Source organism: Eublepharis macularius, chromosome 3, assembly GCF_028583425.1.
Source record: "Eublepharis macularius isolate TG4126 chromosome 3, MPM_Emac_v1.0, whole genome shotgun sequence".
NCBI lineage: Eukaryota > Metazoa > Chordata > Lepidosauria > Squamata > Eublepharidae > Eublepharis > Eublepharis macularius.
This window is the reverse complement of record NC_072792.1, coordinates 40,866,068-40,886,029: the sequence shown is the minus strand read 5'-3', so window position 1 is coordinate 40,886,029 and position 19,962 is coordinate 40,866,068. Positions and strand designations below refer to the sequence as shown.

Below are 19,962 nucleotides of genomic sequence, written 5' to 3'. Positions count from 1 at the left end.
GGAGGGAGTTGCTGTTGGCATTTTGATAGAGTGCATTGGCGTTTGAATTTTCTTCGTGTGTGGTGGGATAGGGATCTACCCCTTCAAGTTCCAGGGCTGCTGTCAGGATCTGGGCCAAGCTATTATTTATTATTGGTACTTTTCCTGCTCCCTGCTCAGGTAAGGTTTCTGGGAGTGGTGCAGTAGGGATCTTGACTTGGATGATGGCTGGAGGAGAGCCTGCTGGCCCCCACGAACAGCCAACCACGAACATGTTCGTGAACAGGGCCATGTTCGTGGTTGTTCATGAGTTCCTGTTCGTGGATGGCAACGAACAACAAACATTTTCAATTTCTCTACTGATATCTGGGGATGGAGGGCCCCCAGGAATATCTTGACAGGAAATCAAGTTTCCCATGGGAAGGGGAAATTAGCGAAATCCCCTTGTATACCTGCAGAAATTCTGGGTAGGCTCCAAATCTAATATTTTCCTTTTATGAAAATAAAGTGATGTGGCAAGTTATACCTGCTAAATTTCTACCAGAGAAGCCTTGTCAGAAAAAATAGTTAGCAGCCCTAGTCCAAGGCACTTACATGAACTTCATGCAGGGCTTTGAACAGGGATTTGGCCTGGGTCTGATTTCCGCTTGGCATACAGTTTGCAAGTGTCATTCATAAATTGAGGGAATATGTGTAGGTATTGAAGGGTTGCCATATTCTGACTAGGAAAAAGCTCCTGTCCTTATAGGAACTCTGAAGTAGGGCACTCTGATGGGAGAAGGATGCATCTGTTAAATGTCTTTTTTGCCAAAGCTCTTACAGTAGACCTGTTTCAGGCGGTTACGATTTAATACATTGAGCATTGGAGTACCTGCAGAAAACCAGCATCCTGAATGAAGTGTGAATCAGTCCTTCAGCTCTTTATTCATAATCCCCCTCCCCAACATCTCTTTGCTAATTTCTATTTTTATCAGTAAAAGTCTTTGAGTTGCTCTTAGTTATGTACACAAAAGCCTTGAGAACAACTTCTGGATTCAAGTCACGTTACGATGTTCAGACCATTTATTGATTGTTCTTCATTTTAGATCATAATTGCTGTACAAAGTTAAGCACTCAATAACAATGACATATTGTGTATTTTATGGTGGATAAACTGCTAGTCCTTCTGCACTCCCAGCTACAAATATTGGGTTGGATCCAGCCACCCTTTCAACCCAATTCTCCTTACTACACCCCCAGCACATGATATGCATAGTTTTTGGGGGGGGTCAAAGCAGACCCCTCCTTTCTTTTTTACCCAGTGGAAAAGCTACTTGGATTCGACCAGTTAACTTACATCTGTCTGTCTGTCATCAGACCTGCTGGTAAAACAATCAGGGCCGGATATAGGGTTGCCAGCGTCCAGGGCAACCCTAGTCCAACCCCACGCGCACTCTCTGGTGCTGCGTGATGACATCACTTCTGTGACGTCATCATGCAGGGTAGAGCATGTCGCCCGCGCAGTGTGCCAGTGGAGGCAGCGTGCGGGGCTGGGAAGCCGCCTGCGCCATTCGGCTCCCCACAGGACAGGGGACAGGCGGCCATCCCCTGTCCTGCAGGGCAGGCGGATGGCGCATGCAGCCTCGCAGCCCCCCACTGCCTTTTGCCTGCCCCACAGGACAGGGGGTGCACGGCAAGCCGGCCGCCCCCTGTTCTGCGGGGCATGCGAACGGCAGCACGGGGGGCTGGGAGGCTGCCCGCGCTGCCTCCCACGCACTTCCAGCAGCTGGCAGCTGCTCCCGGCACCCCCTCCCTGGCGATGCCAGGGGCAGACTACCCCCCTGCCCCCCCTTGATCTGGCCCTGAAAACAATTAAGACTAATTATTAAATTAGGTTCCAACTTATAGTTTGGTGCAGGTGCTATTGTACAACAGACTGGGGTGGGGGAAGTTTCATTCAGAATATCAAAGTACTAGATGCAGCAAAATCTTTAAAAATAATGTTACAAGGACTCAACCTTGCTAAAAAAGGGAGTTACTGTAGAAAGCTGGAAGACCCCTTGTTATCTTACACTTTATAGCCAGATATTATTTACTCTGGACATTCCACACAAACTCTTCTGTTAATTACCACAAGGGTGGAACTAAATGTTGCGTTTGGTCCTTTGATTATTTTTCCTGGCTATTTTTTAATACAAACACTAGGACTGAATTTTAACCAGCACAGAGACCAGTAGGGCTATTTAACTCTTTCTTCTTGGGCTGTTTTTCGTGCTAAAATCACCATCCTGTAGCTGTGTTTCCCTTACACTGGGCAAAATTAATTGGAAACCATAATTCTTAGCCTTTTCATTCTCTCCCTGCTATCATGGCCAATCTTGGCAACCCAAGCACTAGTTTTGATAGACCTGCTAACATTTGGGACAGATCAAATGTCTATTTGAGTAACAATTGTGAAACAACCTTTGGATTCAGAAAGTGCAATTAAAATTCCACACCCCTGATGGATTGACTTGGTGGCCCTGCACTCCCTCTCTCCCAGCCACAATCCTCCACACCAGAATGGGAATTACAGTGACCCTTTTTGCAGAGCAGTTATAAAGGTGACAAGATCAGATGGGGAAAGCACATTGATTACTGAAAAGTGCCATTTCAACTATGAATAATAATCTGTATTCTTTTCTATAATTGCCAACGTTCTCGTCCTAGAATATTTTCTGATTTTCTTTCCATATACCCCTCTTTAATTTTTTTAAAGCCTAAATAATTTTTAAAACCCTAATGATTCTCAGCTAGTCAAAGAGGACTGCTGTGCTGAAGTATCTGAATTAGGCTCTATTGGAATCAATGGACAATCTTTTAAGGGAATGTGTTTAGGACGATGTGATCAGAATGGAACAGACCATGTAGAACTTCAGCTCCTCATACTTACCAGAGCAGAAGGTTAGAGCCGGGTGACAGGTTTTGCTGAGAAAGCTCTTTCCTCTCTTCTTCAAATGACAGCTACATTTTTAAGTCACTATAACTATGCAAGATCACGGCCACTTAGGCCTTCATCTATCACAGTCTTCTCCTTATATCTACTTAGCCCTATAGTCTGAAAAGCAAGCTATTAATCAATCTGTGCTAGTTAGGAAAGGCAGGTGACAATTCTTATTCAAATCATCTATGTTGCCTCCCACCCCCCTCCTCCATTTTATTAGGCATCTAACCTGAAGACAAAATCCTTGATTTTGTCCACACTTCCTCTTGCTACAACACATTCTGCTTTTCTAAAGGGTTTAGCCATTCATTTGGGAACTTCTGCATAAATGAGTTTTCCAAAGCAATATATAAAGCACATTTCAAACAAATATTTTATTCTATTAAGATATATTTGGCTGATAATCAATTGCACATAGTTTGCTTAGTGATCAGAAATTCTAGCGTGCAGAGTAATGCTACAAGAAACTTGTATCTCTGGACATCTCCGCTTGTATAAATCAATACAATGTCGAAGGGGTAGCCATGTTGGAGCAAAATTACACAGGAGTCAAATAGCACCTTAGAGACCAACAACACTGATTCCAATAGAGTCAGAGCCCACTTTTTCAGATGCATGAATACAGAAGGCTTTCACGGCCGGAGAACGATAGTTGTTGTGGGTTTTCCGGGCTGTATTGCCGTGGTCTTGGCCTTGTAGTTCCTGACGTTTCGCCAGCAGCTGTGGCTGGCATCTTCAGAGGTGTAGCACCAAAAGACAGTGAGACTGAGAGATCTCTGTCTTTTGGTGCTACACCTCTGAAGATGCCAGCCACAGCTGCTGGCGAAACGTCAGGAACTACAAGGCCAAGACCACGGCAATACAGCCCGGAAAACCCACAACAACCATGAATACAGAGTTTGTAGTGCAGTCCTCCACAGAGCTACAGTCAATGAACTTAGAAAGGTGTTACTCTGCTTAGAACTGCACTGTTGACCACACGTGTGCACTGCACGCAGAGTCCGATGAACGGAGTATCAGCTTGTGCATTCAAATGCCAATTGTAATGGATTTTTAAAATGGATCTGCCTGTTCAGGACACTTATCTGCAACACTGAATTTTTGCATCAGGAGCAAAAAAAAATTAGATATTCAGGACATCTCTTGATAAGACTGGCAGAAACCAAGCTTCTCAACTTTATCTTGGGCAACTGTGCATTCACATGTCATACAATTAGGCCTTGCTAGCTTCCTAAAAAGTAAGCATCCAGTTCTGGTAAATGTTCCCATTGGTCCATTGCAATCTTGCATATAGAAGAGGGGAAAGCTCTGTTTTTATTAGCTCAGTTTTTGAGTGAGAGGAAATCAATTTAGTTACATTGAGCCAAGCTACAAGTGACGTCTTACACAGGTTGGACACTAGTCGGCTTCCCTCAAGTTCTGATGGGAAATGTAGGCATCCTGGTCTTGCAGCTGTAATGGAGAGCCAAGCTGTAAAACCAGGGCACCTACATTTCCCATCAAAACTTGAGGGAAGCCGACTAGTGTCCAACCTGTGTAAGACGTCACTTGCAGTTTGGCTCACAGTCTTCTACTCCGTTGTCGTTTATGGGCGTATGCTGAGACCTCTTTGAAAAGGCTCCTTTCCTCTTCATGGACAAGTGTTAGGGTTCATTGAGGCAGGGGGTATCCCTGATTATATATGTAGCCATGGAGATGGGGTGAGAGAATAGATACATTAGGTGAATTAGAAACTCCCTTTACTTTGCTTCTTTCTGATTTCATTTCCTTTTTGAATGATGTGTGAAATTTCAAAATCTGGAATTAACACAGCAGCAGGGTGGCAAAGAACTTTCAAAACTGAAGAGACCTACTTGAAGTTGTGGAGGTTAGTCTTGAGATTGCACAGTTCTCAGTGTAAGGAATTCCTATTTCATCGAATGTCACTGTCTTGTTTGGAACTTAATACAACATTTTTATGGAAGGGTCTATTTAAAATAATGTAAGAGAGCCCTTTATATATAAAAAAATGATATTAACATCCATCATAATAGGAGTTTCTTATTGTATATTGAGATTAACAGCTCTTTATTATGATAAACATCTTTATTGAAAACTGGAAGCAGACAGACTGAAGCCACAGGCTCAACAGTAACCAATTTATACATAACATTCCTCACATGGAGAACACCGGTCTCAAGGCTAACCTCCACAAGTTCAAATAGTGTGCTTCAGTTTTGAAACCAAACTGCCATCCCAGTGTTGTGTTATTCCTCAGCTTTGTAATTTCAAATACCCCTCAAGCACGGATTGATTCGAGGGTCCAGCCACGGAATATTCACCTTCAGTCCTGCAACCTATTTCCAGAACCAATACGTTGTTTTAGAAAACAGGATGTAATTATAAAATGCAGGGCATCTTTGAGCATGTGTAGAAAGTACTTCTCCCTCTCTGAATATTAATAATAACAACAACATTCGATTTATATACTGCCCTTCAGGACAACTTTAATGCCCACTCAGAGCTGTTTATAAAGTATGCCATTATTCCCATCCCATTTTTTGCACACCAGCAAGGTACGCAAGGTGGTAGATGCAAGACTTGAGCCTTGGTGCAACATTAGATGTTCAGAAATGTGGGAGAAAGAGGAAGTGAAGTGCAAGCATCTCTCACATTTCCTCATTTCTTATTTCCCCATAGTGGCTGAAGTGGAACTTGTGCATCTTCCCCCATTCCATTGCGAGACACAGAAGCATCTAATATGGGATGGTTTTGCACAACTTATTGAACAGGAGAAGTATGAAAGATTTCCATTTCATATGTTAAAGGGAGAAATCTAGGGATCAGAAAATGCACGGCACTTCCGCTTCTTGGCTTCACCCTTTCCTGATTCTCCAGACATCCAAAGAGGCATCAAGAAGACACTAGATCATTGAATACAGTCTTGTTTCCCAGCCGCAATAAATGCCAACAGCTCCTAGAGTCTATCCTTCCTATACATCCCAAACCATCAATGGGTAAAGTAGCTGAGGTGGCAATCTTATACTGTGGGTTGTTTTTCGTTGCATGATAACTTATTTTCTTCCTACCATTCACTGTACATGTATATTTGATACCTGTTGGAGAGTAGGAATGTGTGAACTTGATAGCTTTATTTAGGAATATTGCCTTCTAAACTAAATGGAAAGCATGACTTGTGCTTGGCACCATTAAGGGTAACGTACCGCTACAGACATGGCCATGTATGTCTTCACACTGTCGGTTGTCACACTCACAGATTTTACCATATATTCTGGAATCTCCTGGTGGGAAACAAGTGCATTGGCCACATTCACATTTCCCTGAAAGAATAATTGATTGTTAGAGTCACGTGCAATTATCAAGGTCAAATCATCCATTAACACTATAGAGATAAAAATAGTAAAGAAAAATACATACAAGTGAAATGGTTTATATGATCCTGCCACTCTATTCAACAAAGTTTGAAGCTTTCCTCCAGCCTAAGAAGCCATCGACAATTTAAGTAGCACTTCTGCAGGCAGAAAATCCACTTGAGCTGGGGAGGGTCTCCTAAGTTCTAAATTTTGCTGAGCAGAATGGCTGACTGCAGGCCAATATTTTTGGAAGGTGAAATTCTAGGAAAGTGGCAGCATTAGGGATCCTTTGTATATCACCACAGTGATACAAAGTAATGGCCACTCTCCTCACTCTTAAGCAGTTCAGACGGCATCACGACAAGATCAAGCAGTTCGCCAAAAGGTGCCGGAAATACTTTCAGAGTACTTAAACAAGCCAGCTGGTTAGTTCAGGTTTCTTTGTTTTATAAACATTATTCACATCTACCTTTTATGTTCTATGTCCTGATCATTGTTTTTCTTCATGATTTCAAACATTTTGTGAGGGCAATCAAAACCTGAAAAATAGTAGGTCTGTATAATATCTCCTTCAAAACCAGAACCAGGTATCTCTGTTATTTTACAAACCTGGATCTGCTACTGACAGCCAGTCATCATCATCATCATCCAGAGGAGTTAGCCGTGTTAATCTCTAGTTGCAAAATCGTAAAGAGTCCAGTAGCACCTTTAAGACTAACCATCTGACAAAGAGAGCTGTGGTTCTCAAAAGCTTATGCTACAAATAAGTTGGTTAGTCTTAAAGGTTCTACTGGATTCTTTACTGTCACCACTATCATCACTGAGCTTACATACCACTCTTCTAGACATATTAGTGCCCCACTCAGAGCAGTAAACAAAGTCAGTGTTGTTATTAATTGTACCCTTGAAATTTCTCAGGTGCCCAGCTGAAATTGTAAGGAGTGCAGATGCTCTAAAGCAACAAATTAAATTTTTTTGGGCGGGGGGGGGGGGAATGAAGTATGTCCAACTCTGTTGATCAAAACCAAACGTGCTTGCTGTTATTTGTATGTGTGTGGATTACATTTCTATGCCAACTTTCCACATAATTCAGGGTCCCCAAGGCAGTGAACATTAAAGCATTTCACACATTAAAAACATTGAAAATAAAAAAATAATATACATTATTTAAAACAATTAAATGAAACATATAAATACACAAACAGGAGGAGGGCTAATAAGAGTTAAAGAGGGAAGGCAAAACAAAAAAAAGTCTTTATCTGCTGGCAGAAGACAATGGCCATTTCCACACTCGGAACGCCGTGGAACGTTGCAAACAAAACCCGGAAGACAGTGTTTTCTTGCACGAGTTTTGCACGACATCGTGCATTGAGAAGTCATCATTGAGAAGTAGGTTGGAAAAGGGTGGGTGTGAGTGGGGCAAAGAAACTGAAATAAACATTATGTATGAGGGGAAAATTGACTCAAAATCAGCTTCCAGGAAAATACAGGGATAAAAGGGGTCTCAAAAGAACCGGGGGGGGGACAGAGGGAAATTAAAAAAAAAACTGAAGTGAAAACTAAGGGCAAAAGATCATAGCCATGGAGCTGGACATGTTATCTGTACAATGCAGAGACTAAAATATTCCTTATTGAACCCAAAGAAAAGCTGGACCTAATATTTTCAATGCTTTCTTTCGCTAGGTCAGAAGAATAAGTGCACTCCAATGTTCCTGGTAACATTCTTCATCTTTTTTTAAAAATCCGTGCCCCACTACCCCTTTCCTGACAACAGATACTTTGACAGGTAGACAAAAAAATCCCAGTCACACCGCACAGAGCTAAATCTCAGGTCACTACATCAAAGCTATTGGAGTATTGGTCCACAAGAAATCCAACAAACAACAAAATAGGGACAGCAAATTCTCAGGACCCAGTGTGAGATAATTTCAGCTGCTGTACTCTTTTATCAAGTGTGTCTGCTATGGAAATAACAGCAAGCCCACACTCCATGTCCTTCTCCTCTTGCCTGGCATTGTGATAACTATACTTTCAATGCAATTGTGATCATTTGAGTAATTAGAGGCTCACATAAAGCTGAAAAGGGATCAACACTTCACCAACGCACTCTTCCCTTGGCTAGGATAATAGGTTTACCATAGCAACCTAGTTGTAGAGGGGCCAAAAAAAACTAACACCAGAAAGATCCTAAATTGTCTCCAAAGGTGCAAGGCACAGAGAAACAATTATTTCAGGGTGATGATTGTTTACACCTTTGGCAAGGAAAGCATTACACATTACAATGGGAGAAATTCAATGTGACTTCTGGCACTTGGTAGGAAGAGGCTTGACATCAAGAGGTTACTTTTCACAAGATCCAAACACGACTACATGCATAGAATTAAGCTTTGAAATTTGGATGTTCTACTTCTGTTTTTCTGCCAATGTCATTTCCAGTCTTTATGATTTTTTCTTGCCCTGTCTCATTTTTTATAAAGCAGCATTTGGGATTGCAATATGCAGAGCAGTTCTTTCTGCTTGGTCAGTATACCGAAGAATGCAGGCGGTTCAGCAAAAATCCAGTTTCTTTGCGGCTCTCAGTTCATGGAGTCCTCTCACATTAGTAAGTTGTAGGGTGGGAGGGTTACTTGACACCTTGCTTGATATGTGCTTGCCATTTTGCAGACTGGAGATGTCAGGTGAGTTCTAGACCACTATGCTTGTCATCATGCCTTGAGGAAAGGCCGTAGCTTGGAAGCAGCGCACCAGCTTTGCCGGCAGAAGATCCCAAGTTCCGTCCTGAGTAGCTCCAGCTAAACAGATCTCAGGTAGCATCTGTTGGAAAGACCCTTCTTTACTCAAGACTCAGAACAGCCAGTTTGATAGTATTGGATTAGTTGGACCAATGGCCTAATTCCATGTAAGGCAGCTTCAGTATTTATTTTTAAATATATATATTTATTCAATACAATAAAAATGTAGCATGTCCTTAAGTTGTCTCGCACAACTGTTCATGCTGGACCCTGATGCTTTGGGGGGAGGGTTCCTGCTTTGGGGATTGGTATAGTAGGGGGTGGATCTCCCTAAGTGTGAGTGGGTCCATGATATCTTTTCATGGGAGCTTAGATATGAAAATAAAAAGTATTCTACTCATCCCCACCTACACATTCATGCACTGAAAACACACACAGTCATCTTGTTATAAGGCTCAGCTCCCTATGAAATTCATTAACCTGTGAACCACCTTATGGCAAATTTGTTAATCTCTCAGTGTTTTGTTATCAGAAGGGAAAGAATACCATTTAATAAAGAGCAAGTCAGTTTCAACCCTTCTTATTAACAGTTTCATATGTGCAGAAGGCACAATAAGGTTCCTCTCAGTATTTCATAGTTGTCTTGTTGAGGATAAACAAAACCTGTGCAGTAGTAAGAGAAAGGCTTAAAGAACTAGACTAGGAAATGTGAGTAGCTGATGCTAGGTGAGTCTGCTCACCTGTCTACCTAGGCTTTGTGCCTTAGTTTCCCTTTGTTTATCATGAATCTTTAACCTATCTTCTAGTTCCTGCTTATTGGAGGCTGTTCTCCTTAGCCCGTTTTAATGAGCCCTTTAATGAGCTCTTAGCTGAGCTAACAGAAAGATTAAGGGGAGCCCCCCCACCCCCCATGAGCAGAGCTTGTGTCCATGTGGTGCCCATGTTGTAGAATCTATTATGCATTTTTTTTGTTTTCCTGTAAGTGATATGCTTAAAAAAAAGTGACTATGCTACTTCTGATTATTGCTACCATTCCAGTGGGGGGGGGGGGGGGGGTTGACCAGAGGATGACAGAAACAGTGGCTAATAGAGATGGGCATTAACCAAATTACAAACCAAAATTTGTCATGAACCGGGCTAGCTCATGGTTCACGAACTGGCAGTTTGTGGGAGCTCATTTCTCATGAACCGTGACAAATTTTAGCCTGGTTAATTTGGTTCATATTTCAGTTTGTCACTGCAGACAGCCTGGTGCTGATCAATAAGTTTCCTAGGCAACAGGGGGAATGGGCTCTCTACAGACCTTCTGCTGACCTGGAAGTAACGTTTTCACAAACCGAACAAACCAGTTCACGAACCGGGGCAAGTTCGTGAAAGTTCATGGTTCGTGAAACGTGACAAACTGCCACGAACCGCCATTTTCCCAGTTTGTGCCCATCTCTAGTGGCTAAATATATCTCATGGGCCCTAAAACATAGTGATCAATTCTGAAATCTCCTTGATCAACAAGATTCTGCAGGCTCCAATTGAACTCTTATAGTAGGCTTAATTGTTATCTCAGCTATTGCAAAATTTCCAATTTGAAACTTATACTGTGTGAGCCTTCTAACTTGAATTGTGTTTATATATGCATGTTTACATTGGTGCCAACCTAAGCCAGTCCAACACGCTGCTGTGTTTTATGGACTATCTTACTGTTAATGAACAAATGTGAATTTTTTAAAAAGCTGTCCTGTAGTAATCCCTTTTGCTTCTCTGCTTTACCTCATTCTGCTAGGATGTTCTCACAGGAAGCTTTTATACCTTAAAAACTACCTTCAAGATTGGAAATTCATCCTTCTCATTTTGCCTAATCACACACTTTGCCTTAATGTTAATGAACCAGTTTTATTTTCCCATTTCGTCAGCAATTCATGAATTGAACTTTCTTCCTCACTTATCACACTCCAGTGACCCTTAACTATCTCATTGACAAAAGCAACTATATGAAAAAGAAATCTGTGGAATTGCAGGTTCATTTCCTCCTTTCCATATTTCAGTGGCCCATTGCAGCTAAGATCTATAACTGGAAATTGAAGTACAACAAGCAGCCTATTGGAAAGGCACAGGTAGCCTTTACCATAGCCATCTTTGAAACCTTAATGCATAGACTAAATTTATAACCTTTGGAACTAAGGGCCAAGCTAGACATGACAGCTGACATGGGTTTCTACGCATGTCTGCTGATGCCATTTTTAATTGAGGTGCACAGCAAGGCAGCCCTAGGAGTATGGGCTCACTGCCCAACCAACATGTCTGTAGGTGTGGTGAAGCCAAGTAAAAGCAGGAAGAAGACACTGGTGGTGGGGCCATGCGGCCAGCTCACCCATAGTATGGCCTTACCTTGGTGTGCTAGGGGGGAAGAGAGAGATTGCACCTCAGCCCACCGCCTCAGCCCACCACCTGGCTGCTCCACTGGCTGTTTGCCCAGCTGCCCCTTCCCCCATGCTCCAGACATTGGCGCGGCTGTGGCAGCGTGCCTGGGGGTACAGGCAGTCGTGCACTGCTGCTACCTTCTTACTGCTCCTGCCTCCTTTCACAAGAGCAAGATGATGACCCAGTTGGTGAGGCCGTATGACTCTGCCACTGTTGTCTTCCTCCTGCTCTCACCTGGCTTCCCCACACCTCTGAGTGAGCTGGCTGGCCAGTGAGCCCACGCACTAGGACTGCCTTACTGCACAGGTGTCATGGATGGGGTCTGGCCGTTCTGTGTTAAAAAAACTACAAAAGAATTAAAAATGGCATCAGTGGACACAGGTATAAACCTGTGCCAGCTGTCTTGATGTGTAGTTTGGCCTTAAGTAAGTTGACCAGGTCTCTTTCATTGTAGCCTGCAAGACAGTGGTAACAAGACCCATATTGCTGGTTTTAGGAGCCAACAGCTTTCAAGGCTCAATGTTTGGCTGAGACATGCATTTGAAAAGATTGTGCTCACAGAAACCTCTCCCCAGAAAACTTGAGATCTGCCCCTTTTTTTTAAAAAAAACATGTCTGAACATCATTGCCATGGGGCACCCAAAACAGCCCGCCCAGAAACTCTTACAGAGGGTTGTGATGAAAATCAAAGGTGTAATAATTGTTCCCAGTGACAATAAGTCACAGTTTTGTTTATCATGAAATATAATGTACCTATTTCTCAATCAAGATGCACTTCTATTTCTAAAGTTCACAGAAATTAGATCCCAAACTGTGACCATTAGAACAAATGTACAAAGCATTTTTTAAAAAAACCCCACAAAGCATGCTAATATTTCCAAGTAGAATTCCATTGCTACAGAAAAACTCTTGCGCTCTCCAGATAGGCAGTGCTATTATTTCTGTGCACAGATGTTTCAACTTGATTATGGACTAGGTAAAAAGTCAGTCAAGACTCTGGCATTTAGGCCCACTTATTATATGCACCACACAATACAATCATGCTGTAATCAACTATTGTCCAGTAGCCTTTTTTAAAAAAAAGATGCAGAAATGTGCTAATGTTGAATGTGCTAATGTTGAATATTATCTTATACCAACTGCCAGGACCATTAATTACAAGTATTTGAACCAATTTCCAGATGCCTACAGAGGATAATGGAAACTTCTTGTTACATGGTTAGCCTGATTTAAGTACAGTGTGACAAAATGATGGTATATAATTCATAGGAATTGCTGCCCCTTTTTATTGCCTGCAAAATGCCAAAGTGAAAGAGAACAATAAAAAGTGTTTCTGCAGAAACACCATAATTTCCTTTACCTTTCCATAAAGCACCCATTTTCTCCCCTAATTTGATTCTCAATTCATACTTTCTCAACTGCAGCAAAGAATGGGAAATTTGGTTTTACATAAAGCACTTGGGGTCAAATTACAGCATTAGTGTATTGATCTAGACCACATATCCAAGCGTGTTTCCACAGTAACAGAGTGCCTTGCAATTTTGAACATATCCTTACATTGCCCCAATTCTTACAAATCAGTAACTAAAACAAAGGCTATTCATTGAACAGAAGCGGAGGCAAGGAAGAGTGAAGCTCTCTGCCTGCTTACCTGCTTGTCAGCTGGGTGGCAAACCACAGGTCTGGCCAGTAGCCACCAATCCCGTTAGCCAAGTCAAGCCAAGCAGCTGCAGCTGAAGCAAGAGCAATTGGGTTGAAGACTAGTGGCTGAGGCAGGTAAAGGCCTCACCGGAAAGGTCTGGCAATTTACAAGCCATTGGCAAACTCAGTGTGTGTGTGTGTGTGGGGGGGGGGGGGTATTTTTCCGATTAAGTGGTCTTCACTGTTGATTACATGTAATGTTCTTTTTTTTAAAAAAAGGTGATATGGGGAAAAAACTGATTATGTTGTCGTTTCTGAGAGGATCCAAGAATCTGACAAAAGTAACTCTCACTTTCTGTTTCTCCTCAGTTATACCTGGGCAGAGTGATAGAAATCTCAAGCTGAAGGAGCTCTCTTAACAAGTTATTCAAATACAGTTATAAGTTTGTTCAAAGACTGAGAGTGTTTTTTAATTAATTGAAAGAACACACTTTGAAACAGTTGCTTGAAAATAGCTAAGCCCTTTCTGATTCAAGCTGGGAGAATGATTTTAATTAGATATATGGATTTACATATTCATTCTTTTATTTCATTTATATTCCACCTTTCTTTCCAGTGGGGACCCAAAGTGGCTTACATTCTTCTTTTCTCCTCCATTTCATCCTCAAAATAACCTTGTGAGGTAGGTTAGGTGGTGAGTGTGTGACTGGCTCAAGGTTACCCAGCAAACTTCCATGGCAGAGTGGGAATTCGAATCTGAATCTCTCAGATTCTAGTCCAAGACTCTATACTACACAGGTGACATATAGATACAGATATACAGTGCCTCTGATAAATATATGGTGCCCTGTTCTGCTTGTCCCCTTCAAATTGACTTGGTATTTCTTTCTTGGAATCTATCTGAATTGTGACTGTGTGGCATACACTTTACCTTTACTGTCTGGCGGAGATCCGTAATCTTTGCCAGATTTGTTTATGCCCTGAGATATGGCTTGTGCAGACTAATCTGTGAGGAACTGGCAAGTAGGTGGTCTGTCTTACATCAGGGTTTTAGTTTTGATGTCTTTTTGCTCCTTCCCTAGCTCAGCCCACTTGGATGTAGTGACCCAGCTTACAGTCTTATCCTCATGCTGTAACACACGGCAGGAGTAAAATTTGCTTCCATGGAGACAAGTCCCCAAATCGTTTATGAGCTTTTATTCTGACGTGCTCCCACTGTGTGAGAGTGGGAGTTCAACCGGTGTAAGTCAGTAGGGGGGGAAATCCTGGGAAAAAATCATCGCTTACTACATAGAAGTGGGAGGGAGGGGGCAAAGTATTCTTAGAAGGGTGGGCTACATGGAAACAACATCCTGAGATCTATAAGCCTGTCTGTCTGTTGATAGGAAAAGATTAAAATTGGAAATGTTCAGAATGTGCTGAAAAATATACCTCAGGTAAACAGTAGAATAAATGTGTTGATTTAGGAATAAGTGTAGATATAAACACAGTACTCATAAGGATAAAAAGTATAACAGGAATAATTTACGGCTTACCAAACTAAACACAGACCATCAGCCATGTATAATGGTCTGTTTCTGGTTCACCAAATGTCCTATGAGCCACAAGCTTGGAACTGCAAGCATGTATGTTCATGTGCTCGAGCATATAAAACACATTGTAGACACAGCACAGGGATCTTGGCAGAGTTCATTTCATAGAAAAAGAGCTGCCGGAACTCATTAGCATAAATCATTAGCATATGCAATGCCCCTTGATCAGGCCAAAATGGCTGGCTGCTGCCAGACGGGGGAGTGTTCCCCCACCTGGCAGTGGGCTGATCAGGGCCATTTTGCCCCAATCCAGGCCGAAACGGGCCCAAAATGGCTCAAAAAGGCCATTTTGGGCACATTTTGGCCTGGATTGGGCCCAAAAAGGCCCAGATCAGGTTGGTGCCGGGCAGGGGAGGGGTCCCCCGCCTGGCACCAACCCAATCCTGGTGGTTTTGGCCCTGACCCTGGCCAAAATGGGCCCCAAATGGCCAAAAATGGCCATTTGGGGCCCGTTTGGGCCCGGATCAAGGACAAAACAGCCTAGACCACATCAGTGCCGGGCAGGGTTCCCCCTGCCCGGCATCAACCCAATCCTGGCTGTTCCCCCTGGCTGTTCCCCCCTGCCCGGCATCAACCCAATCCTGGCTGTTCTGGCCCTGATCCCAGCGGAAATAGGTCCCAAATGGCCGAAAATAGCCATATTGGGCCCATTTGGGCCTGGATCAGGGACAAAATGGCACTGACCCAATCCTGGCCGTTTCAGCCCCAAACCCAGTGGAAATGGCCCCGGATTGGGGCCTAAATGGCCAGGACCAGGCTTCCCCCACCCAGCACCGACCTGATCTGGGCCATTTCGGCCCTGATCCAGGCCAAAACAGGCCCAAAATGGCCCCAATCGAGGCCTTTTTTTTTTTTTAATAAAATTTTTATTGGAATTAGAATCATTTGATTTCACATTACAATCAATTCCCGTTTCTCAATTTCTAACCCCCTCCCTTTCCCCCCTTTTTTGTAGACTTCCAACAGTTTTCCAACCCTTTATCCCTTTTCCCTTACTCATTTTAAATTCATCTATCTAACAAACATATACTTTCCCTTTAATGTAAGCAATAATTCTTTAACTATTTTTAACCCTCTGTACCCTATCTTTAAGTCCCTTCTTCCGTATTAGACAAACAATTTGTCCCTTTTTCCATAATTTCATAATTTCCTGGTTTCAAATATTTCTATAAACCATATACCATATAAACCATATAATCCATGCATTCATATAAGTCAACCAATTTAACTTATATTCTGTATATTACTTTTTCTACATATCTTGTCTTCATTCTACTTTAGTTATATTTAATTATATTATTAATTTCCTCTTTCTTTAATTATACATCTATATAACTATCGTCAAAAGTTATCAATCAATTTGATCCATATGTTTCTTCAGGTAGACTTATTCAGTTTAACATGTTACACGTTTATACCAGAAACGATATTAATTAGTCGGTCCTTATAGTTGGTTATTTTCTATCCATATTCTATATATTTTTCTATATATAACAATCTAACAAGATAACTGCTTAGACATTTTCATTTCTCTCTCTACCCTCCGGTAAAGTCACCCCCCTCTACATTTTGTCATGTTTCAATAGTTCTCAAACTGCCACAGTTCTCCTCCCACCTCCCATTTCTTCAACACATATTGCTTCAGCTTCTCCCAGTCTGTGTTGAACTGTCCTGGGTCCAGATTTCTCAATTTTCTTGTCATTTTGTCCATTTCGGCCATATACAGCAATTTGTAAGTCCAGTCCTCAATAGTTGGCACTTCTTGTACTTTCCATTTTTGCGCATACAAAAGTCTGGCCGCTGCTGTCATGTAAAATAGCAATGTTCTATATTGGGCTGGAATGTTCTCCATTCCCAAGTTCAGTAGCAGGAGTTCTGGGTTCTTATTGATTTGAAATTGTAGAATCTCACTTATTACTTTTATTATTTCTCCCCAGTACTGCCTAGCTACCTCACACGTCCACCACATATGGTACAGAGAGCCCTCATGTTTTTTACATTTCCAGCATTTATTAGAAGTGTTCAAATTCCCTAGCGCAATCTTCTTTGGTGTCATGTACCAACGATAGATCATTTTGTAAATGTTCTCTTTAATATTAGTACACGTTGTAGTCTTCATTGTGTTTTTCCACAAGTGTTCCCATGCCTCCATTGTTATTTCTTTGTTAAAATTTATGGCCCACTTCACCATTTGTACTTTAACTATTTCATCTTCAGTATACCATTTCAACAGTACTTGGTATACCTTGGAAATTTCCTTCTTATCCTCTTTTAAAAGTGTCTGCTCTAGTTCCGAATTCTCTGTTCTTATGCCTCCCTTTGCACAGTCCGAGTTGTAGAGATCTCTGATCTGCCTATACTGAAACCAGTCATAGTTGGGTGATAACTCGTCCTGTGTCTTTATTTTAAGTTTGGAAGATTCTATTCGGGTTATCTCCTTATATGTTAAACACTGTTGCTCAGTATCGACAGCTCTCGGATCTATTACTTCATATGGAACCACCCACATGGGGGTTCCTTCTTGTAGAAAGTCTCTGTACTTCTTCCAAGTTGCAAATAGGCTTTTCCGTATGTAATGATGTAAGAACATAGAGTTCACTTTCACTTTATCGTACCATAGGTATGCATGCCATCCGAATATTTTTTTATATCCCTCTAGGGCCAATAATTTCTTATTCTTCAGCGTCATCCAGTCTTTCAGCCACACTAGGCAGATTGCATCATAGTAAAGTCTTAGATTGGGCAGTTGCATTCCGCCTCTTTCCTTTGCATCTTGTAAAACTTTCATTTTCACTCGAGGCTTCTTGCCTGCCCAAACAAAGTCTGATATTTTCCTCTGCCATTTTTCAAACTGCTTAGAGTCCCGGATAATTGGTATTGTCTGTAACAAAAACATTACTCTTGGTAACACATTCATCTTAACTGCTGCAATCCTTCCCAACCATGACAAATTCAATCTATTCCATTTGATCAAATCTTGCTCAATCTGAGTCCATAATTTTTCGTAGTTATTTTTGAATAGATCTATATTCTTTGCAGTCAGTTCAACTCCCAAATATTTCACCTTAGTTGTTACTTCACAGTCCGTTATTTCCATTAACAGTTGTTGTTTGTGCTTAGTCATATTTTTGCATAGTATCTTTGACTTCTTTTTGTTAATATAAAACCCTGCCAAATCTCCAAACTCCTTAATCTTCTCTATCACTTTTGGCATATTCTCCATTGGGTCTTCCACAATTAACATTATATCGTCCGCAAATGCTCTAACCTTATAAGAAAAGTCTTTTATTTTTATTCCGCGGATTTCTTCATCTTGTCGTATTTGTATCATCAGTATCTCCAATACCAAAATGAATAACAGCGGAGACAACGGGCAACCTTGTCTTGTTCCTTTACTTATAGTCAATTTCTTAGTAGTCTCATCATTCACCACAATTGCTGCATTCTGGTCTCTGTAGATTTCTTTAACTGCTCTTATGAATCTTTCTCCCATTTGTAGCTTTTCCATAGTGGCAAACATAAAGTCCCAGTTCAAATTGTCAAACGCTTTTTCAGCATCAACAAAGAAGAAACCAACCTCTTTGTCACAACGCTTATCATAATACTCAATAGCATTGATCACTGTCCTTAAATTGTCTCTGATTTGTCTACCAGGTAAAAAACCTGCTTGTTCCTCCTCAATAACTTCCGAAAGCCATCCCTTCACTCTCTCTGCCAGTATCTTCGCAAAGATTTTATAATCATTATTAAGTAAGGATATGGGTCTGTAATTTTTCACATTAGTCAAATCTTGGCCCTCTTTGGGGATCAATGAAATGTTAGCTTCATTCCAGGTATCTGGAATCCGTTGATCCTTTAATACTCCATTGATCACTTCTTTTAGGAATGGTACCAGTTCGTTGGCCATTGTCTTATAAAATTTGGCTGTAAGTCCATCTGACCCTGGCGCCTTTCCCAAATTTGTTGATTGTATTGCCATTTTTATTTCCTCATCCGTTACTTCGTTGTTCAATCTGTCTCTCCACGCTTCCGAGATTACTGGGAGCTTCATTTTCTCCAAATATGTCGCTATTGATTCTTTATTCGCCTCTTTCTTATTATACAATTTAGCATAAAATTTATAGAAGGCTCTACTAATGGATGTCTGTTCCAAATACGTTTTGTTATCTTCACATATTTTATTTATTATTTTCTTTTCCTTTCTCTTTTTCAATTGCCATGCCAAATATTTCCCAGGTTTGTTTGCACCTTCAAACCCTTTTTGATTCAGTCTTTTAAGATTCCACTCCAATTCTTTATTATTCATTGCTGTCAGCTGTTCTTGTAGTATTTTAATGTCCTGATAAATTTTCTTTTTCCCTGGTCTCTTCTTTAACTGTATTTCTTTGGCTTTTATTTTCTCCATAATCTCCTGTCTCTTCTCCTCTTTCTTTTTTCTGGCTCTTCCATTTAAGTCCATTAGTATGCCCCTAATTACCGCCTTGTAAGTGTCCCAAACCTTGTTGGTTGGTACTTCTTTATTCATGTTATATTGTATGAAGAACTTTGTCTCTCTTCTCAGCATCTCCATATTCTCTCCCTCTTGAAGTAAGTCCTCGTTTATTCTCCATCCTTTCCTTTTGCTCCTTCTCCCCAATTTCCACATAATTGGATTATGATCCGAGCCTACCATCGGCATTATTTCCACTTCCTTAGTCCATAACGCTAAGTCTTTTGAGGCCCAGATCATATCAATTCTCGATAGTGTAAAGTGTCTTGCGGAGTAGAACGTAAATTGTCTGCTTTTCGGGTTTTGTCTTCTCCATACATCTTCTAAGGTTTCCTGTTGTATCAATTCAAAAAACAACTTTGGTAGCAGTCCTCTCTTCTTTTGTGCAGTTGATGATTTTTTGTCTAAATCCAAATTTGTCACTCCATTGAAGTCTCCAGCAAGTATTATCTGGTCATATGAAAGTTCATCTAGTTGCTTCCTTAAATCCTCAAAGAAGCTTTCTTTTGCTCCATTAGGTGCATAAATTCTAACTACCAGCACTCTCTTTGAATTCCATACGCATTCCACTGCTATAAATCTGGCTTCCACATCTTTCATTACAAACTTTGGCTGCAGCTCCTCTTTAATATAAAGCACTACTCCTCTTTTTTTCTTATTAGAGGCCGCTGCAAAATCATTGCCCAATTTTTTTGATTTTAAATACTTTACATCTTGTTTTTGAATATGGGTCTCTTGCAAACTTACAATATCACATTTTTGTTTTAATAGCCAGTGAAAAATGCTTTTTCTCTTATTC

At 41.2% G+C, this 19,962-nt stretch overlaps 1 protein-coding gene across 1 annotated transcript in view; it reads right to left on the bottom strand.

The window, feature by feature from the left end:
* ITGBL1 (integrin subunit beta like 1) overlaps window positions 1-19,962 on the bottom strand; it is a 288,986-nt gene that overhangs the window by 18,729 nt on the left and 250,295 nt on the right. The window contains exon 8 of the mRNA XM_054973911.1: window positions 6,145-6,261. Coding sequence (XP_054829886.1) covers window positions 6,145-6,261 — 117 coding nt within the window. The remainder of the gene's footprint in view (window positions 1-6,144; window positions 6,262-19,962) is intronic.